Source organism: Schistosoma haematobium, chromosome ZW, assembly GCF_000699445.3.
Source record: "Schistosoma haematobium chromosome ZW, whole genome shotgun sequence".
Lineage (NCBI taxonomy): Eukaryota > Metazoa > Platyhelminthes > Trematoda > Strigeidida > Schistosomatidae > Schistosoma > Schistosoma haematobium.
In genome coordinates this window covers 18908128-18932670 of record NC_067195.1, presented here as the reverse complement: position 1 = coordinate 18932670, position 24543 = coordinate 18908128, and the positions used below count along the sequence as shown (strand labels likewise).

Here is a 24543-nt window from a genome sequence, read left to right as displayed (position 1 = left end):
ATGAGATCCAGAGTACTCCTCGAAAAGAGTTCACAGAGGCTCTGAAAATACTGGAAACATTTTATCCAGTCAGCATTGAATAGAAGTCTCTCAAAAATATCTAGAATGGGAAGAGTCACGTGTCACCTTTCTCATTGGGTGATCGTCTATCTTGAAAATATGTTTAGTAGGGTCCCGGAACCTTCCAAATGCCCAATGCTATCTGAAATGTAGCTTAAGTTTATTTGAAGAATTTAGGACCCTGATTCAAGCATTCAGTCAGAAGATTTATCAGGACATATACTCCTTAGAGGAAGCAACAGATACAGTAAACAGCCTGGATACAAATAGAGCATTTGAACTTCACAGATGACTTAGCTCTTCTATCCTACTCACAGCAACAAATGTAGGTGAAGACAGACAGTGTAGCTACTGTCTCTGCACAACATCGTCTCCACAAACACAAAGGAATAAGCAATATCCTAAAATATAACCCAGTGAACACCAACCAAATCACACTTGATAGATGGAGAAGCTCTGGAGTTGATGAAATCTTTCATGTAGCTATGCAACACCATTGACAAACATGTCGACCACATACAGATGTGAAGGCACAGATTGACAAAGCAAGGGCATTATTACTTCAAGTGAAGAACATCTAGAACTCGAAACAATTGTCAGTCAACACCAAAATCAGAAACTTCGATACCAACGTCGAGAGGGTTCTGCCCGACGGAGCTGAAACTTGTAGAACTACTACAATCATCGTCAAAATGGTACTGGTGTTTATAAACAACTGTTCACACAAGATTCTTTTTGTCGGTTGGTCAGACATCAGCAGCAATAACGTACTTTTTCAGAGAACAAACCAGTTTTCAGCTGAAGAAGAAAGTAGTAAGCCATCCTGATTGCAAATACGATACACAATGCGTAGAACATCAAATTGAATCATAGAACAAGCCTTGAATTGGGAGATTAAAAAGGACCTACCAAAGAATACATTGTTTTGGGAAATGGATACAGATAAGAAAAGAATGAACAGTACTTGGGAACAGTTGATAAGGAAATCTCATGATAGAGTAGGTTTTAGATCGCTGGTCGGCGGCTTTTGATACACAAAGGCTAGGAGGCATGATTAATATAAAACCAGAAATATCTATCATCAGTTGTCAAGACGTATTGTGCCCTTATTTTAACTACACTGATTTTAATATGGACATAATCTGCTGTATGCCGATAACAAAATTGCAAGTTTATGCCCTTTTGTCTGTTTTCCTGTGGTACAAATGACGTTCGGATCCATGAAATAGTTAATATTAATTCTTTGAAAAACCATAACTCTCTCTAGCACTATGTGCCGATTTAATAAATGTTTTCGCTCGAATTTTAATCAAATTTAATACAAACTAAAATAAAACATTTCTTAATAAGTAAAATTATTCACATCAGCTGAACAATCTCAAAACCTTATCTGTTTTGTAGTTGACATCACTGGAATGGGTTTATCTAGACAACCATTCTAAACTGAGAAGCACTAGATATTTGTTTCTTTCTAATATGAGACAAGTCAACATCGAGCATCCATAAAACCTTCGGAGATCGTGTTGTAGAAGAACGAACCGCGGCGGTAATCCTAAGGACAATACGATATCCTATATACTCTCTTTCAGCTCTCAGCTACCCCAGAAGTCCAATCTTATTAAGAAGATTAATTGAACGACACCAAATGGGGCTGAACTTACATTCAAGCTAATTCAGTCACACATTGGTTTATTGATTATTAACCACAGGGTTTCACTAACTCAGTAATTGTCATTTAATGAAAAATCACAGTGAAATAATTATTACAACAACAAAATTTATTGATGATCAAATAAGTAAATGTGACTGGAACACACTGAAAATTAACGAACAGAACTTGCGAGAATGCCTTGAGTTGACCGAGCGAAGATCATCTTAAATTGATATGAGAAATTATGATTGATCTTCTTCTCATACGCTATGTTTGAGTATATAGTATCAACAATAAATCAAAACCTGAAGCTTTATGCCTTACAGAGATCACTCAACATTTAAACTACTCAATAGTCATTTTCCCATCTATAGTCTTGTAGAAAAAACAAAATTTAATTCTTACTTAGTTAAGCATCATCCATTTAAAAAGTTCACTTGTTCATATTTGATTAGTTAAAGATTAAATAGGAAAAATAGTAGCGAAAAACATTTAAACAACCGGGGTTTTATTTTATATTTACTTATGCAATTTTAGTTTCAATAAATATTACTTTCTGTTAAAGCACTTGTAATTACTGAAATAGTAATCAAAGAACCGCTATTGTTATTACTAAAAGGTAACAAGTAGAATATTTGTTATTATTACCATTATTATTACTATTATTATTACTATTACTACTACTATTATTATTATTATTATTATTATTATTATTATTATTGCTACACATGAGTGACCGAAATATTTTTATAAAGTCCAAAAGTAAGTGAAAAAACAATCACAGTAAAGATAACCAATCAGATAAAAATAAAAATACGGTTCAAAATAATAGTAAACACAGAAAAAGTCCAACCAACATTTTTGAAAAGAAACTGTCTTTAAATAGCCCGTAAATAAAAATCTGAAATAACCGGTACAAATTACTATATATAGATACGATTATTGGTAGAGTGTGTAGAAAATATAAATCTATGTTGGCTTACCAAGCGTGATAATATTCTAAAACTTTTTATTATTAGATAACTGGTAATATTCAATCTAAAGCCCTTGACCTTGAGTATATGCTAGTTGGTATTTATCAAGAAGACGGATCTGCAGTCTTGAGGTAACTGATGATCCCTGTAGAATTCAAACATGTTTCATCCAGTTTAGTAGTTAGAGCAGTCATCCCTAAAATATGCTCAACATTAATACAAAGTGATTGCGATGTAATTCACCTGAACGAATGATCATATTGCAGCTTGATAGAAAGAACTTGATCAGCCTGAAGGACTATATATCCAGCTGACTAGTTCTAAAAAGAACGAATTTTTGACCATAAACCTTCTCTTCCATAAAACTTGTGGAAAAATGGCCATATTGAGACCACCCAAGCAGAAGGCAGGTATACCAAGTATGACTGATCGAAATTCCTTCAGGAATGTCAACAAAGGGATAGCTTAAAAAACCTCATAAATTAAATTAAACTTGAATGCTATGCGAAACTGAGTGTGCATCTGGATTCAGTAACTAATGGGATGATTAGGCTTCTGGATCGAGAAGTTCTAAGTTCCAATTCCGGAGTCATATCAACCAGAATGCAGGTACATCCAAATGATGAGTCTCAGGTGGGACAACATGTGCATCTAAGATTCCATTGTTAGCCACATTCAAGTTTTTGTATAAGAGTGACCGTTATTGTAATTAACATTTATGATTTAAAATCCAGGTCCAGTTTAAATGAATCTTTATTTTTACGATTAATAGACTAAAGTCACTGATTTCGGCGAGCTGAAGCAATGAGTAATCGAGAAATAGTACCTTAGAATACTAGGTAAACAGTTACTGTACAATTGATTGGTCATGGAATAGTGACCAGTTCCATGTTTGTGTTGAGTGGGCTTCCGGAGAACTTCAACGGAGCCTTCAGAGGTCCAAAAGGAGCCGAAGGGTCCTAGCCAATCAGAGTATGATGGAACGTTCGAGAATTCCAGCGTGGCGTGGTACTATTGGTCGGTAGCATAATATGTCGTTAACGGATTGGCTGAAAAATGATGTTGATTTAACAGACGCCAACATCTATAAATACCCATGATTTTCTGTACAAGAATGAATCTTGGGATAAAGTATTTTCTCTCATACTTGTGTCTTCTCTCTGGTGTTCAAGTCGCTGTGTAGTTCTAGACTGCGGGTTACCAGAATAGCTTAGAAAAACGAATATAGCGTTCGATCGACAAGACTTATCAGTTTGTCTAAATTTTTTAAGACTTATCGAAATCTGTCGATTACATCTGAGTGACTCAGTTTCGCACTAAGCTGGAATGTTAGGTGCGTCGAGGTGGCCAACAGAAAGGCCGGAATTCAGTTGTGTGCAAAAACATCTGTTTAGATTCCACAGGGGTATTCAGTCTTCTTAAGATTACAAACTGACAAGCACAAATTACTACGAAACCTAGTTTTAGAGAGCCTAGTCGGCTCTCGCCCACCATATAACAAAGTGTAAATTTATATTCTGGATGCCGGCTGAGTGGTCTTGATCTTAAGCATGAGCTCGAGACCTAAGGCTCTGGGTTCGAGTCCTGCGTGAGGGACCGCGGATGCATGCTGTCGAGCAGTCCAATTCTAGAACGAAACGGCCGTCCAGTGCTTTCAAGTTCCCGATGGTGATCTAACGTTGATCGGTTTATGATCCCAATAGAAACTCAACAATCTGCACAACCCTAAACTGATAATTTATACGTACTGATATGTTTGTGTATACAAATAAGCTAGGAAATAAATTTTCTTTAATTATTTCATTATCGTTAATGATTATATTCCATTTCAATAGTTTTAAGGTATTGTACTAACCGCGATTATTTGTGAATTTCAAGGTTCATTCTTGAATACATTTGTGAGCGTCCGTATCTAAAACGTTAAGAATTTAAACTAAGCAACCATCAAACAATTCTTAATCTTCAATAGGTAGTAAATATATATCAGCCCACAGAAAAATATCATTATAGTATATATATCACAACATAATTTCAGGAAATCTTTTATTTAGCTTTTCTTATATTCTATACCATTCTGTCAGTTTGCTCATAATTGATTGGTTAATTCACAGTGCCAATTAACAGACGGGAAATTTACACTAACTCTAATCCAATCGGATATCATTGTGCTATTTTCTGGTTTATCACAATACATTTGGAAGATTAGAAACTAGTGAAAAATAACAGAAAAAAAGAAACTAGTTAGATAAATACAAACTTCTTACAAAATTGGTTATAAAACAGATTACCTTCTTCAAAAAGACAAGAATTTACTTTTTACAAAGCCTATTGTTGTTGGTTCACCTTCATAATCTGACGTAGCGCATCTTCTATAGGTCAGAAACTTTGAAATTCAAAAACAACTCAAATCAAGCAAACAGAATATCTGGAGAATAAGTTTAAAATATTGGATGCTGAATTAAAAATAAGGAAGTGATTATTGAAACACACATATATATATATACTCCACAATCAAATCAACCACAGCTTTTATTTAGAAAATCCTAAATTCTTACTAACTTAATTTAACTAATTGATTGTTATAATATTAAATATTTCCTGAAATCGAGAATGTATTCTATCCAAGTCACCTTGATATTTTATTCAATTATACTATACAGTGAAGCAATTCATTCAGATGACGGTAGGTTACCTCCAATATTCTTTGGTTTTCTTTATGATTCCTAATTTTCCTATGTTTGTGCATTGGTCACTTGTCAGAAGGAGATTAACATTATGCTTTGTGATTAGGAACTAATGTATAGATTAAACTTAATCATATACGATTAGATTGAAATTGAACTTAACAGAGAATAACTTATCTATATTTCTTGTAAGGTATCTTGCAGATTGTAGGTAAAAGTACAAATCTATGGTAAAACAGCTCATCATATACGAATGACTATGAAACTAGTGAATTACTTTAATTTGATTGAGCTTTATTTTATTATAGTATATACTAAGTAATGATGTTATGGCATACTACTATTTCTACATTATAGATATTTCACTGACTGGTTCATAAAAATTATATTGTATCTTATATTGATGGTTATTTTAAGTGACAAAATCTATCTCTGTACATTAAAACTAGGTAGTGCATGTATGAAGCATAATTTAACTTGACTAGAATTATAAAAATATCAAAGACAATTCTATTAGGTGTTTTGTTCAAATATTTTCTATGAGAAACATTGTTAAGTAACATTTAACTCAATGAAGTAAAGTAACCAAAGTAAAGTTTCAAAGTTAAACCCACTAGTTGAAATACGCTTTTCTCTTCTAACTTGAATATAGTTTCCACAAGACTAACTGTGAGTGATATAGTTCGATAATGAGGCTGATATTACCGATGGCATCACATGGTCGTTGTTTATTATTCCGAGTACACTGTAGCTAGAAATATTTATCACTGAATTTTAACTCAGTGATCTAAGGGTAACGTACTCAATACGACATGAAGGTATGGGATGTTGTTGGTATTCATTACTGAGGTACGACAGAACTATCCAGTACTTCAAGATCTCCAGATGATGGAGAAGATTTGTAGCTTATATGAATGATTTAGGCTGTTTCGTTCTCTAATATAGATGGTTCGATTATGAAGCTTTTATTGTTCTTCCGAACAACATCATTAACATAGACTAAGTAGAAGCGAGTTATTCGAATTTATCCACTTATAACTGTTAGCTTGTTCTGTTGACTTTGATATTGATCGGTTATTGCTAATCTTTATCCTGTTTTTATCTGCATATTTATTATGATTATTCTCCTCCTTTTCGGTTCATTGTTTGTCCATGGGTTTTCTAATTGATTGATAAATTGGATCGATTTCTATGTGTTTATTGATTACTGATTGAACTGAGTTCAAATGTGCAGATAAAAACAGGATGAAGATTAGCAATAACCGATCAATATCAAAGTCAACAGAACAGGCTAACAGTTATAAGCGGAGAAATTCGAATAACTCGCTTCTACATGATATATGTTAGTGATGTTGTTCGGAAGAGCAATAAGAGCATCATGATCGAACCACTTATATTAGAGAAAGAAATTCAACCTTAACTTTATTTTCTTGGGAAACATCAGTCAGTAATGTAAATAATCATAAAAGTGCAAGGTTATATAAATATGCCCACAGAATGTGACTGATTAATATTCGTGAAATAATTTTATCATATAGGTAGGAGTGTATCAGTACTAGACAATCATAACATAGGTCACTACTAAGTGATTAATCAATTGCAAATATCTCAATTTTCATAAAAGACCGAATAGATCAATGGTTGCGCCTCAGACTGTGGATTTGAATTACTTGAGTTTCAGCTCATTATGGCTTAGCAATTATCTTCAGACTAGAAGTATTCACTACTGACGGGTATCAAATAGCCAGAGACTCAAGTCCAGGGTTTCTTTTTATTCACCTCCAAACATCGAATATGATTATATAATTTAAATAGAACTGAAAACTTCCAAATATATTCATCTTGTTAAGTTGTGCATATATTAGCTTAACATTGTATTTTATCTCTTTTTCAGTCTCTCTCTCTCTTCATATATATATATATATATATATATATATATATATATATAATCAAAATAAGTGACAGTATATTCTAGACCACTGAAACGTAAAACAACAACAACATTTATGTCCATAAGTTCTCATCTTTTTACAAATTGAGTGTAAAACCTGCTTAAGTAATAATTGTTCTATAATTATTATCATTCTATTAACTGTATTCATCACATAATCTAATAAATAAAATCACATCAAACTAATCTATGACAATAAATAACGATTAAATTATGTCCACTCTTAACTAGATTTCAACAAGGATCAAAGCTTCATTTATTATTATTATTAATTGCTTTATTCAATGTTAAATTTTCCGGTACAATATAGAATTCTCAGCACAAATTTCAACAAGTTTCCGTTTCTTGTTTCTTGGTCGATATTGACGATAAATATTGAGTGATCGCCTGTTAGATATTAGAAGTTCAGGAATCGACGTCTTGTCAATGCATATATTGCCGGCCACCAATATGTCTTTGATTGTACTATCTTGTAACTTGTACAGCGAAAGGTCATAAACTTTTCACAAACGCATATTGATGTGTTAGGATAAACAAAAACAGATAACTGGTTGAAATATCAAGATGGCGTGAACATCTAACCCATATATTCAAGCAGGCCGACAGTATATTTCTAGGATATTTTATTGATACATTATGAAGTAGACTAAAACAGCTTTCTATAATGTTTTATTTATTTATTCATTCTTCAGAAATAAAAAACGTAAATAACGAGAACGAACTAATTGACCGAAATACTTATAAGAAACTCTTTGAACCAGTAATTTTTATATTTTGTTGTTTACAGTGAAGTATGAAACAATTTAGATGATGCGATCGAAAATCTAATTCAACATTATGGAACTATTCTTTCTGTTTTTTTTGTTTAAAAAGTTTAAATCTTAACTGATTCTGGATTTTAATAGTTGAATTCATGAGTCAGTGTAAGCTAGACTACCTGGAAACACTGGACGACTGTTTCGTCCCAGTATGGGACTTTTCAGCAGTACTCATCCACAATCCCTCACGAACTACTCGAACCCATGACACTGGATGAATGATCACACAAGATTATGGATCGATTGAAGTTAAACATTAACACTGTTCGATGCTGACTCAGTGGTCTAGAGGTTAAGCGTTGTCGCGCGAGACCGTGAGTACTGGGTTCGAGTTCCGAGTGCAGGATCGTGGATGCGCACTCCTGAGAAGTTTCATATTGGCGGTCTAACTTAGATTGATTCATGATTCTGACGAAATAAGATCATATTATTCATTCAATATTTTTTTCTACAAAATAATGTAGCACGCGCAAGTGATTGCAACATTACACAATCTATAGTAATAAAAATGAGCTTTATGTTAAATATCACTCATAATCTTGTATCCAATAGTTTGCAGGCTTTTTTGTCAAAAATGGCTAACCTAACACTTTGATGTATGCTAATTGTACTAACAGATATAAGTAGTATGTAACAACGGGCAGCGGTGGAATGTCTAAGGGCAGAAAGTTGAGAAGATTGAATTGAAGAGGAGAGAGAGCGAAGCTGAAATCAATCAAGACATAAGCAGGTATGAAGGAAAAATGAAGCTTGTAAGAGACAATTCAAACATATGCAAATGATATATTTGATGTATGATTTTCACATATTGCTAAAGCACTGTGTGATTGAACATGAAATAATAGATTGGTTGTTCCCACTTGAGTTGTCGATCACTTTGAAATATCTATCATTATATAAAGGATGAAATTATAGATAGATAAAATTAGTTGAAATATCTAGTCAGAATATAGGCTTTCACTACATATTTGGAGAGTCCAACTTTTTATCCTATTTAGAACTTATGAACTACGTGTGTTTGCTCTCCAGGGTTAATATTTCCGTTGTGATAGAAATTTAAGACTGAATGCCTTAAATATACCGTGTCCTATTAAGATACTAAATAAAAATCAACACTACTTATCATATGTATATCATGAAATTAACTGGATTCATCAATTTCAGTCGAAATTTACATGTTTTAAACTGATTATATTCTCATAGTGATCAGTTACGGAACTTCGAATACATATGTGCATCTATTTAAAAAGTCTCGAATAAAACCTATTGTACATTTTGAAGTCCATTAGTTGGCTATTGTCTAAAATAAATAGTTATCTTATAAATCTACTCACTACTGGAACTTCCATTTATGTAACCCATATCTTAACAGTGATTCATTAGTTCAGATTTGATTATCAACAACATGATTGTAATACCGAATAAGAGGTTGATCTGAATAGTTTCCAATTTGACAACATGCCGTTTTTAGTTTATAGACTAAGTTTTCATAATAAAGAGAAAAAATGAGTTCACCTACATATTTAATGATGGATACTTCAATAGAAAAAAGAATCATGTGAATGTAACAAGTTTTTGAGGTTCAAAAATCTATGACTACTTTGTCAAGATGTTCTATTTCGCTAAATTAAACATCTGTTGTTCACTGTTTTCCCAATAATCTTTATTTCACTTTAGTTATTGAATGTATAGATAGTTTGTAAATGTTATTTTATTTATACCATACAAACTGTAAAATCTTTTAAAATAATTATGATTTACTTACAGATGTTTTAAGAAATAACATAGTGAAATATAATTCAAACATTTATGGAATATACAAGTAGCTTGATATAGAAGTTTGTCAAGTTATATCAGTATATATTCAGTGATTCAACTTGTAGATTAATTAACTAATTATATGTCCAACTTTGAATGAAGATTTAGTTCTAAAGGACGTACAAATCTATGTAGATAATGTAGGTTTTGAACTGTCAATTGACTAATTGATAATCGGATGATTTATCCATCAAATATCCGCTTTTTTTAAATTTTTGTCCACCTCGTATAAAATAGGATTCAGACTCTCATGTCTTGGAGTTATTTATCATTACCTAATGACATCATTACATCATTATTACAGAACATAGTATAAAATTGCTCTGAAACTATCATTGGTTGATAGGCACTACTAAACAAGCCGATAAATTTTCACTAGATATTCAGAAAATTCGTATCACCTCTCATACATACCTGACTATTGTTTACCAAGACTGTTTTTAATAAATCGTATATATATATATATATATATATATATATATATATATATATATATATATATTTCTATCATAAACTAACAGAGAGTGTGGACACTGGTAAAAAATTTGGTACCAGAACGCAACTACTGTAAGTTTGCATTTTAATTTTTCTCTGTAATAAAGTTTAATTGATTAGGTTGCTTAATCAATCACAAGGTGTAGCGTTTTCTGTTTAAACGATGTATATTATATCTAAGCATTTATGTTGATTTTAAACAGATAAAATAAATCTCTCTATTCAATGAGAGAAATATTCTAGTCTTAAGATGATGATGATGATGATGTCATATTAGTATTACGCTAACTTAGACAGTTACCTATACAGCACTTAAGTTAGATTTAGTGTTATTTAATTTAACTCTGTTAGATTCATGATTGTGTACTACTGATGATTAGAAAGCCTAAACAAAATAGCAGTTTTCTGGTTCATTCGCCTTAATGTTTTTTTATTTGAAGTATTAGTGTCTGTTATGAAAACAGCTTCAGCGGGGATGGTTTCCCAACTCAAATAAATGATCGTGATGAAATTCAATATAATAGATTACTTCTTCATGCATACATCTACCGTCTTTTCGATCATATATTTTTAAATACGTTTACTTTCCTTAACATCAGTCAATATTATGTCTTCAAATTAGTACCATATATCAATGTATTTGTTAAATCATTAGAGGCAAATGATAGGATGTCCTGCTTGATCTAGAATTTCCTTAAGTCGGCACCCACAAGCCAAATAAATATGTTATATTAAGGGAAATGATGCTTTATGTGAAATTCAAACTGGCATTACTTAGTGTTAGTTAAGTCTTTTTCTGACAGCAAGAGATCTCCTATCGGACTGAAATATTCATATTCATATATCAATGAGTTACTACTTGTGTCACGTTTATGTAGCCGTTTTTGCTGATCTAGCCACTTCTATCAAGTTACGATTTTACTAATATACTTGACATCTCGATGCACATAATTCAATCCTAATGTCTCACTATAATGACAGATGATACATATTTGAACCTATAGTAAGCATCACCTCCTTCAAGGTTGAGAATACTTCTTACTGAGAAGTAGCAGTATGTGTCTCGTATCAAAATTTAGAATCAAAAATAAATTACTTGGATATAAAGCTTTTTCTCAGTTATTACTTTCTAGTTTCCATTTGTGAAGCAGTGACCGACAGTTGAATGCTACAGAATTTCAGTCCATGAGTTACAGTTCCAAACCCATACCACCTATTTTGATTTAAGTTGACATCTAATATCACTATTACTCACATTAAAAGCGTTGCTCAGAACCTAGTTATTTACCCGGTAAATAAATTAAATGAATCCCTTTTGATTTTATTGTCGATTTGTATTGTTAAGCAAGTTGACGAATCAACTGATTGAATGAATAAATCAGTATATGATTCACATAAGTACTTTCACCTATCATTACTAACTATTTATATGTTCAAATGGGAAAATAATATAGAAAACAAAACATGTATGAAAAGAATGTTTTCTATGAAATCATATTTTCAATATTGATCAAAATAAATTCATCAACAGGTGATGATAAAGTAGTAAATTAACACTGAAGGTGAAAAATTAGTAAGATACAAATCATCGATGGGAATGAATGATGGTCGTGGATTATCAGGAATGGATTTATGTTTAAAGTGTAAATCAGTGGATGGTAACTCATAGGTCTAAGGGTTTAAGGGTTCTCGGTTCGATCCTTGGTAACGTCTTAGTTGTTCACTGTTGAGAAGCTGCATTCTGAAACAAAATATCCGTCCAGTATTTCCTAGTTTCCAATAATTGTCCAGTTGAATTCAATCTGCAATGTAAAATTACGAAAGTCAGTCATTTGTACAACTACATATTTTGTAAAATAATGAATTAACTGTAGAAATACAAAAGTTACAAATGAAAAACAACAAATAAACGATAAGTGAACTCTGTTGTAGATTGATTTCCTACTACTGATCTTGACCATTTATCATGGATTTTATCATTATCACCTAAGTATATTATTCACCTTTTTTATATCTGTCCTTATAATAAGTCTGAAGCTTCTGATAGATTTAAGGGCACTAGATAAAAATTAATTCCATACCTTGATCTCAACATTTATACAAGGTTACACACGTCTTTCTCCCTACCATAGTCTTATTCTTCAGTTCCTTTTACTTATCTCTCTAATTAATTCTTTAAGTGTTAAACTCTAATATCAAACTAATTTATCCCAATGTTCCACAACCTCAATGAAAATGATTGCATCTTCAAATGAGTTTTCATCATGTTTTGTATAATCCATTTCTATAACTTATAACATCTATCTAGTTTCTATGTCACTTTAAATTATCAGTATGGGGAGTTGTGGAGATTGTAGTATTTTAACAGTTGAATTTACGAGTCGATCTAAAGCTCGAATTTAAATTGTTCATTTATTCTGTAATGGTTTAGATTTTAAGTTATTGTTTTGAACTTATTAAACGTTCTATTATTAATCGCCTGATGAGATTAGCACATTTTCAGTTTTAACTTTTTTCCTTTGGCCATGCCCCCATAAGTTTCTATCAATAAGAAAATATATATTTCGTCATTTGTTTCAATTATTTTGATTGTTACTATTATTATTATTATTATTATTATTATTATTATTATTAGTAGTAGTAGTAGTAGTAGTAGTAGTAGTAATCATAAAAATCTTCGTATATAAACCTCTTTACTATTATACTTGATAAGTTTTCATAAACTGTTTATCCATTCAATATCTGCATATGAATGTCTGGAAAATAACTTTTATTTGTAGAAAAGTTTATGTTCCTATCTCCCTGTCTAGAGGGTAAATTTATATATATGCATACTTGGTAACAGTTCATGTTTTACAACATTTATTAATCTTAATTATCATAGGGAGGGATCTTGTTAGTAATTCGATTTACATAAATTGAGTGACTGACATATGGAATTGGTTATCTGTTTTTATGTACATGTTTATAAAAATATTGAGTGTAAGGCTGAATCTGTGAATCTTATACAATGGAAAAATATAGACAATGTATACAGGTGCTTTTTATATTATATATTCCAATGGACATCTGAAGGTTCCAGAATATATTATTTTGTTGTTAGCGTACGTATTTGTACACCTATTACAACTGAATAATTATACATAGTAACTAAAAGCTTCTTTAATGAGGTTATATGTGTAGTAAAACTGTTGTTATACTCCTACACATAGAAAAAAATTTATTTTCACTCTTGTTAGTGTAAGATGGGTGAGTTTATTTTTTATTCGAATTATTAGAAAGTAACATGATTGTTGATAAATAAACAAGTCTACTAAACAATTTATGTGGTTACTTCTTACAAAACACAACAGTCTAGTAATGTTGACTTGGTAATAAAAGTAACATTTATAATTGATTATTGGATTTTCTTAATATATCTACCATTGATGATTTGACAGATTCTATTACAGTGATATGTGTATAAATGAATTTTCACCAGTCATATACTAAACGAATTTACATGATATTGAAGAAAATTATGAATTACAACTTAATGCTTCCTTATTTTTCAATAAAAATAAAATAAGTTACACATTACTTGATCAGTTTTTAGAAAGAGATTGAAAGAAAACCCTGTTGTCATTAATCCGATAGTAACAATGAATGTGACGATGATTAATATTGATTAGATTGTCCGATATTGGAAAAATATAGACGATTGGTTACCGAGTCAATCCCTAATTGGTTTACATGTTCTGTGTGTATTTCTGAAGTTCTCTATACGAAGATGTACGAACACTGTCTTCCTGAAGATTTTTACATTAGTTATTCAACAAATCTCATGATTAAACATGAACTAAAGGGCTAAATAAACATGACATGGAACACTTCTCGACGATTAGTTATTTTTAAATATCTTAGCTCTACGGGCGTTCAGTAGTGAATAGAATAGCCTAGTTGCAACGTTCTAGACTAGGTTGCTGAGTAATTTGATTTAAAACCCACTAGCCTAAACCATTTTTCTCAAAATTTCGGATATGCCTTTCTGACGCGTGGCAACTAACACTACATTTAGAACAAGTAAGCGATCCTGGAGACTACACATAATCAAGTAAGTCTCACCATAGCGAGGGCGGTCCGGACTCACTTAGACCAATAACCATATTTCAAATTGATTGATAGAATTTGATCAGTACGAAAGGGTTGTACAAAGTAATTGATCACTTCTCAGTTAGCTATTACTTATAGATAGAAAATATTTCTGAGGTTAATCAATTGCCCGAAATTCGAACTCACTACTGAAATATTAATATGCATAACAGATATGAACAAATATATATATAACCCAATATAGTAAGTATTACATCTAAGTATAATTGACTTTAAAATAAGTTACTCAGTATCTAGAACAGAATACTTTAAAGTTACGGATTTTGATTACACTAGATGTTTAAGTCTAGTTGAACTATCCATGGCTACAAATAAACTTCTACTGATTAAAATAAGAAAAATTGGTTTGGCGAAGAGTTCTCTTTTCAACGAATTTATTTTCAAAGCTGTACAACCACAAATGTATTTACATATTTTTCAAAATGATAATAATTACAATACTAGTAATCATCGAAAATTCTGTTAAACATGGTAACATTGAGGTAGAATAAACAAAGGCATTAAAGTGTTAATTTTATCAGGGAAACTAATAATAGTTTTATTGCTGAAAGCTTACATAATCTTCATGAAGATAGAGAAATCATGATTGGGAAAGGAAGGCACAGTATGATAAGATAAAATGTTATTTCAATAACGTTTTAATGCCTTTGTGTATTCCATCTCACTGTTAGCATGTTTAACAGAACTTTCCATGATCACAAATATTGTGATTATTATCATTTTGTAAAAAAAACATTTATATATATTTGCGATTGTACAGCTTTGAAAATAAATTGTACTGATTAGAAAGGTTGATCCATTGTGAATTATTGATAACATGCTGAATAATTAGGTCAAAGGAAGTTATATGCAGCAGACGGAGTTCAATATAAGTTTTATGTTTGATCCATCAAAAACTGTTAATTAAGAAAGCCGATTGTTTCGAAAACGACTCAACGAAGGTGGACAGAATAAGGTAAAGTTCATTAGTCGGTGTAAGCTAGATCACCATTGGAAACCTGGAAGTAATGGACGGCTATTTCGTCCCAACACGGAACTCCACGTTCCCGCCCGCGGCATTCGAACTCAGGACCTATAGTTCTTGCGTGTAAACGCTTAACCTCTAGACCACTGAGCCAGCATCCAAGGTCGTGAATCGACTGAAGTTAGGCATTAACACAGTTCGATGCCAGCCCAGTGGTCTAAAAGCCAAACGTTCGCGCACGAGACCTAAGGTTCTCCACAAACCCCCATCCTTATAATAAAAGATATTGTTTTAATTAACAGAGGCTTAATAAATTTAGTTGAGCAATCAATCATTAGCTCTCAATATGCTTAACTGGCGTAAACTGTGGTTTTTGTAATTGAAATCCTGAATCGATCCAAGTTAGACTACAATTGAAAACCTGGAATCACTATACAAAATCTTTTGAATGATATTCAGTTGAGCTGTATACTTATAAGATATTTTAAAAGGACTTGAGGTTTAAAATATAGTTCATGCAAACTTTTATTTTAATATGTTATTGATATGAAACACATCATGTATTTCAAGACCTATGAATGTTTATAGAAACAATCACTGGTAAGTATCAATCTTGGCCAATGATGTATGATAGGATCGTATCTCCGTATAAATACACAGTTCTTCAAAGTAAATATATAAATCAACAAGTTGTTTATTTTAGAAAACAACGAGAAATATATTAAAAAGAGATGGATCGTGGCTAGCAGTGTAATCCAGGACATGTGTTTTGTTCTATTTGGGCCTCATCTATCTGAACTCAGTAGCCAAGTTTACAACGTGATGGCGCTTGAAGCAAACGGTACTGGGTTTGAGTCCTGGAGTGATCGTCAACTCTTGGATGCAGACAAATTCAGCTGACCGGTCTCAAATAGGACGAAACGCGCATCCTGGATTCCACTGCTAGTCACCATCCATCTTCGCTTTCAATGCTTGTAACTTGAGCAATATCTATGCCAATAAGCGACTGATCAATTACAGTCGCAAACATCAATGGAAAGATTTAAACAACCAATACCAAAGTGAATTAAGAAACCTATTACCTGTGTATTTTTACAGGAAAAAAAATTATCTTCTAGATTATTGATTGTGTACATTTTTATCACAATGGTTTCAGAAGTTTTTTCATCGATTCTTTTCGTTTTACTCTACTAGAATCATAGTCATTTTGGACAAATTCTTTGTTCATTTTAGGACAACTATTTACATCACACCACATTTATGGAATTCTACTTTTCGATACCAATTTTAAAAATAGATACTATTTTGTTTTGCTTTCTGAAGATAAGTAAATATTTTACACTAGGTATTGTATAACAAACCATTGGATGTTATTTATCTACAAGGTGGTCAAATGTAGTCAATATTACAGGTAGACCTTAGTGACAAGTGCCAAATAACATGGAACGTTAGTCCAGGGTTTCCTATCGAATACTACCAACCACCACCTTACATTGCGACATTGTGCACACGATGGTAAGTCATTTAAACGATGGACCATATGATCGACAGGTTTCGATCAGTGATAAGGAGGAATTGATATACATAAGTCGGGCATTACCTAATGATCAATCGATACTAAACTATTGGTCCGCATTAAGTAAATGAGTAGGTATAACGAGGAAAATATTTATGATTAGCTAGTTGTCTTGAGAATAAGTTTTAAAAATAATTTTCAAAACCGTGTTTATGCTAAACTTATGTATTTTCTTATCAGAAAGGGGTTTTGTGGAGATTGTAGTAATTTAATAGTTGAATTCATGAGTTGATTAAAGCTAGACCATCTTGGAAAATCTAGAAGCACTGGACTGTCGTTTCGTCCTAGTATGTTACTCCTTAGGAGTGCTCATTCACGATCCCGCTCACGGGACTATAACCCAGCTCTAATCGATTTTCGGATCCAACGATTAAATCATTGATTTTAGTAACTCAGTGGACAATAAATAAAAATGTTCAACAATGTCAGAAGTGTGAAACGGATGTGATTGACAATGTTGGATGTTGTTTACAAATTGATTTTGTTAAAACTATGAATATCAGTCAATTCCAACCAAGTAGTCAAAATGACGTTGTTCTCTCCATGAGACTTGATGATTTCATTTGCCTCATCTAAGAACAAACAGCTATTTAATATCCATAATGTTCTATAATTCATTAAATATTTTCAGCAGATTATAACAATTCTCTTGAAATGAGAAAAGAAATATTTTTGAAACTGATAAGTTAAGTGTACCAAGATCTAATAATCTTAGGTGGTTGAATGAAGTCAGTAGAAGCTTCTTGACCTAGGTTTCGTGCTAGTTCCCACTTAGCCTTTATTAAGATACAAACCTTCAGTCATGTATATTAGACTTCGCACAAATCGCAATAGATCCTATCTTAGATCTGATTTATATGTCAGTAACTTATACTTTTACCTCATGACGTAATTATATCTCATGAAATATTGAAAACTACATCATTCAAGGCAGCTTCTTTCTATATTTTAAGCTTAATAGCACCAAGACAGACCTATGTGAATTGATAACAGACTAAAATGTTAAGTGGTTAGAAGCAGTTAGCAATAGTTCTTGAATCAATGTTAACTACTATTTAACGAATGCTACCAATCTATGTCTGGATTCTAGTCGATAGTTTCCTTGGTTCATAAAACCACTAATCAACTCTAGTTTTAAAACCTCAGGACTTCTGACCTAACAGGATATAAAATCATTTAGAGTAGGAACCCGTTTAACTCATGGAAGTAGATCAACAGTTAGAAATGCTTAAAGCAATATTGGTTACTACTTATTATAATAATCTTACATTTTGATAAAGAAAAATTCGAACAATAAAGATTCATATAAATTCCTTGTTTCTTTATCACTAAGTTAATGGATAATTTTAGATAGTTTATTTCTGATAATCATTTATGATTTTTGTATTACATATTATCTAACCGACAGTGATCAATAAACGAACGTGATAATACTGGTAAGACAATTAAGAATAATGAAATGTCATTCAATCATTATTCATATTAATGTATATTATGTTTATCCAACAATTCGATTACATCACTGATAGATCACCTAAATGTATATTTGGAATTCTAATTTATTGTTATTTTTCATTTTCTCCCTTATAACACTGTTTCTATATCAGTTCATTTTTGTTTTCTTCTTTTTAACCCCATCCCCATTGAATTTTTGAAGTTTAGATTTTGGCAAAAATAAAACGCTCTATAATTGATTAAATAGAAATGTAAAGATATAGTTTTTTTGGGGGGGGGGTCTATTTTGCCGATATATAACAGTTTATAGTCTGTTATTATGTAATTAAATCTTAAATTAGATTATGAATTGGGCTTAACAGTTTGATAAAATTCTTATTATGTTTATAGAATGATTGTTTACCGTACAAAAAAACAAAGAAAAGAAAAGGAGAAAGGGTTTCAAATTGATTTTTGAACAAGTAAATTTAAACAAGCTACACATTTAAATGTTAAAATGTCAATAGGATAAAGAGTAAATACTTTAATTTCGATCAGTTTTATATAATAAAATACAGAACATTCAAACAGTATAAACGATATGATAGAATGACAATTATTTTAGTTAAAATATGAAACAACACAGCTATTCTTCAAAATATTGAATGAATATATAATCACAGTTGAATTTATGAATTGTTTTAAGCTAGACCACACGGAAGCACTGAATGGTTGTTTCATCCTAGTATATAACTTTTCAGTAGTGTGCATCCACTATCGCGCGTGCAGGACTCGAATCCCATAAATCCCCTTACTGATATGTATGGTATAATTATCTTATATAGCCAATTAGAGATCAGACTACTGAAAAATCTATGTTTTAATTGTCATATGAAACATGTAGCTGACAGATTGATATTACTGAAAATTACCACCGTTTTGAATTACAAATCTTTTTGAGTTCACCAACTTATGTATTGATGACTATAAATCACAATTAAGGTGTTAAGTTTTATTTCAGTGGCTTGTAAATTAACAGAAGATAACAACTTGACTTGAAGAATTGGTTCAATATAAGAATCAACCTACTTTGTTTAACTAACTACTAGAAAAAAGCTGATAATAGTTTGTAATTTATGTTACTATTTGAAAGTTGCGCCTCGAAATCGAAAATCAAAATCATTAGGAGTATTCGCTTTTGCTTATTAAGTAATTTGATTTAAAAATCTCTTCATTTGTGTCTTTTCATGTTGGCTAATTTGTCATATTGATTAAATTTTGTCTAGTCACCTAGCTTAATTAACAATCGTTGCAAGATCTCATAATATTGAGAACCGACTGAAGTTGGGGACATGGATTAGTGGTCTTAAGCTAACGCGCTTTCCTTGTAGTCAGAAAGTTCTGAGTATGATCATCGTTAGAATCTAAGTTGAGTAATACTAAAGAGTATAAAGCTGGAGAGAAACACCTGAGAAATGATCTTCAGTATCTAAGTATAATATAGTTGAGGTCAGTTCCCGAAGCAAACTACCTCCGAATAATGTTTTTTCGATGAGCAGTGAAAAATAAATGACATTAATATTATTTAATTCTAATAGATGGTAATTTTCTGTTACTTTCAAACTAGGATTAGTCATTAACATAATAATCCATTTTCAGTTGTTGACTTCATCTGAGGAACATTTTCTTAGACGTATAATTTGACATATTTTTGAATAGCTGTATTCATGAGGCAATTGAAGCTAGACCACCATAGAAAACCTGGAAGCAAATGATCAGTTATGTTCATAGATTAAAGCTGGTAAAGTATGAAATTCAATGTACCTCATATCTACGTATTATTTATGTTAACAACTATTTCTTTTGTGTGAATGTTTCGAATTACTCAATTCTATAACTCCAGATTATAATACGCATGGATTGTTTATTTCTAAATTAATCTTTTCTTCTGTTTACTGAATTCAATTCACAAATTTGTTTATATTATATTAATTCCTTATGTAATTACTCTTTGAAAGTTACTTTTAAGGGCCAAATTTTAATTTAAAATCCTTTTTATTAATATTTCCCACATGGAAATGAATTTAATTATTAAAAGAAAACTGGATTTAGAACACTTGATGTCACAAATTAATAATTTACGATAATTTCTATTCTGTGTGATTGAGTATACTTTGAAAATCCACATACGCATACACACACAGGCACGTCCGCACACTTACACACTTCAACCTGTTGTTTATATTTGAAGAAATTAAACTATTTTACGGCACAAAAGTATCAGTTATTAATGGTTTACTCTTCGTTTTTTCTGGTGAAAAAAAAAATAGATTAAGCCGTGAATAATACAATATTTTTCTCACTGCAATCACTTTTCATTGAATTCGTTGACGATTAATTCGACAATTAATTTGAACTACCAATGTCAATTGATGATGGTTATGCACTATCACAAACTAACTGAACTTAGAATTGTGAACCAATGGGTCTCGACTCAGTGGTTCGAAAATTAAGTGCTCGTCACGAAGCCTGAATTTCCTGGGTTCAATCTTAGAATGAGTCGTTCCTACACATTATGGGAAAGTTTTATACAAGAGATGTAAATAGCTACCCAATTTTTTTAATTTCTACTGATTTTCTAACGGAATCCAGTTCATGACGTAAAACTATGTCATATGAAAGGGTTTGCGAATTCTTAGCATATTATGATAATAGTTGACCAGTTTTTCCACTGCTTATAGGGTTTGTATTATTGTAATTTTGATAGTTGAATTCATGAGTCAGTTAAAGCTAGACCACCATGGAAAACCTGGAAGCAATGGATGACTATTTCGTCCCGGTATATGACTCCTCAGCAGTGCACATTCACGATCACACCCTCGGAGTTCGAACCCAGGAACTATCAGCCCCTTGCGCGAACGCTTTACTTCTAGACCGCTGAGCCAGCTGACATCCAATCGTGTTAATGTCTAACTTCAGCTAATCTACGAAATTTCGCCACCGTCCACCATTGTCTTATGATTAAAGAATGACAAGTTTAGTTTAATTATTCAGAAATGTGAAGTTATGTCGAGGTTTAGGATTATCATATATTTGTATTATTCAGTAAATCCGTCAGCATTTCTGTCTATTCCCACAGATTACTTTTCATGTCTACTGGTACTCAGTAATGTTCTCTGCCAACAACCATAACTATTCATTTTTATAACAAAACATTTTAACGCTATCGAACAGAATGACAACAGTTGTTTGAGATAAAAGTGACATTTCTTTTTTTGTCAAAAAAGGTTGACTTAACTAATTGTGAAATGTTTTTTTGTTTGCATTTATTAAAGGGAACTGGTATTTATTGTCATTGACAGAAACATTCTACAAAGCCTTACATCATTTCTATTCATTACCTGTTTGGCAAAATGAAAACTAAATGAAACGTACTCTACATTAAAATAGTAAACTACATATCAATTTCTGTTAAAACATAAGGTTCTGAATGAATTATGTAGATGTACAAAGTAATGTCAACTGAGTTCAACAACGTCATCTTCATTAAAATTGGATAATCGTCACATAGTGTATCCGAGTTAAGAATGTAAAACGTTGTATCCTGAATAATTGTTTCAAACAGATTGTGCTTGGTGTGTGGCGTAAAATTCCTTGGTTCGACACCATTTAGGCGTATGGAACCACAATCCTAAATAGTTGCTAAACATTTAGTAAGACAGATGTTGACTGCCAACTAGTATTCACTGACACTTCAGTTGACACGACTTAATAATGAAATCTAACTGCAAATTAATATTAAATATATTTCTGAAATACATTTTATTAAAACTTCGTTTACTTATCTAGTTTAATCAGACATTAATTACTTCATAATAATACAATTGAGAAAACAGAGAAAAGCATTCACTTAAAATCTGCCTTTTAGAATTGGAATAAAAGTTTTCACACTTGTCACTTGTGATATTACGATATCTATCGATTTGTTATACAGCTTTTCTTTCACTCACTGCCAATTATTTTCACTGTGAAATAAAAATGATTCAGGAAGTTATGGCTTCATTAAGTTATTTACTTGTGAATAGAACTCTACTTGGAAATAAACCGCTACCAAAAGTTTTGAAACTCTTGGAAAACTAGATATTTAATACATAAAAGTTCATGAGTGAACGATGTTAATTACTTTTAAAGATCTTTGGCTGACTTTCAGTTGGAAAAAATTTTCAAGTTATTGAATTTTCCTGAATTAGCTAAACTCTATCCAATTACTCTTGCTAAATCATATTTGGCATTCTATCATTTCAATATTAAGTGATATCAAAAACTGTCATAACTATTTATCTTTTTAAAACCTCAATTACAAAACAAGAAGATGAGTGATTTTAGCAGTTGAATTCATGTGTTAATCTAAGCTAGACCACCATTGGAAATCTGGAAGCACTGGATGGTTAATTCATCCTGGTATGGAACTCCACAGCAGTGTGCATCTAACATCAACTGTGTAAATGCTACAATCTCCACAAATCCCCATACTGATAGTAATCATATTTTCACTGGTGACTAGCTTCAAGATGGATTTCCTGGAGTTCTGATGAGAAGCCATGACCAGTAGGATCCAATCCATATCGGGTGTGAGACAGTTATCAACCTCAGACAATAGATAAAGTGTTGTAAAAGATCATAGATTGATTGAAGTTAGACATTAACACCGTTTGATGCTGGCTCAGTGGCCTAGTGGTTAAGCGTCAGTGCGGGAGACAGTGAATCCTGGGTTCGAGTAATGCATGTGGGATCATGGATAGGCACTGCTGAGGAGTCTAATATTAGAATGAAACGACTGTTCAGTGTTTTCATGTTTTCAATGGTGGTCTAACTGTTAAAATTACTACAATCTCTACAATTCCCCATTCTGAAGAAGATAAGTGTCTCGGTCGAAATTACTTAAACAAACCGAATTTGGAAATAATTCATTTAACTGAAAAGAAATGAATTTCGACTTGATTGTCAACACTTTTAAAACGTATAGTTTTTTTTTCTAAGTTAAGCAAAGTTAACTCATTCAACATGGTCAAATATGTTGTGTTTAGATGAAATCTATGGTAATAATTGCTTGAACTCTTTGGTACTGTGTGTTTTCACCATTCTATTGCAAAATCAGATTTGAATAATCTAATATTCAATATTTTCTGTACCGAGTTACTAATATCAACCTATCATTAATCATCATCATAATAATAATGATAACAATAATAATAATATCTCTTTTCCTTATGAACCAGTACAGAATGGTGCTAAATTTTTATTCATTCTATAAACTTAATTTGATTATTATTTATGGTAATAAATTGAAATCTTCCATTGAATAATTAATGCCATATTTGTTATGATAATTATAATACCATGTTTACAAAAGTTTACTGATGAACTGGTTTGACCTGCTTTCTTTCTTTTCCACTATTTTTAAAGCTCATCATCATGACCATCATTCAACTGCACTTGTTAGTTTAGTAAGATGTGTTGTTCTATTCACCTGTCTTACAAAAAAAACCCAGTAAAGATTACATCTTCGTGCATATAAGTTTGTAAACGGAGTGTTGATGTTTATTTTACATTTGTGGTTTACTAAGTAAGGTCAAATGTGTCATTTTGATTAATCATACACGTATTTATACATGAGTCATTAGTCAGATAAATCATAGTTTTATTTCCACCGAATTCATATTAACCTGTATTAGACAAGTGTTGTTTTTTTTTTACCTAATCTGATGAAATTTTCCTATTCAACATTATTAGAGAATAGTTTACATAGTTCATTTGCTTTCGTAAACAAAACACTGGCGAAACTGAAAAGTTGTTGAACAGTTAGTCATGACTATATATATATATATATATATATATATATATATATATATATATATATATCCAAGTGATTAAACTCAGGAATGTGAACTATTTGATTCAAACTC

General features: G+C 31.5%; 1 protein-coding gene across 1 annotated transcript in view; it reads left to right on the top strand.

Annotated features, from left to right (window-relative positions):
- Positions 1-5295: 5295 nt before the first annotated feature.
- POLR2E (DNA-directed RNA polymerases I, II, and III subunit RPABC1) overlaps positions 5296-24543 on the top strand; it is a gene marked incomplete at both ends in the record, with an annotated part of 59607 nt that continues 40359 nt past the window's right edge. The window contains one exon of the mRNA XM_051218679.1: positions 5296-5368. Within this exon, the coding sequence (XP_051070611.1) occupies positions 5296-5368 (73 nt within the window). The remainder of the gene's footprint in view (positions 5369-24543) is intronic.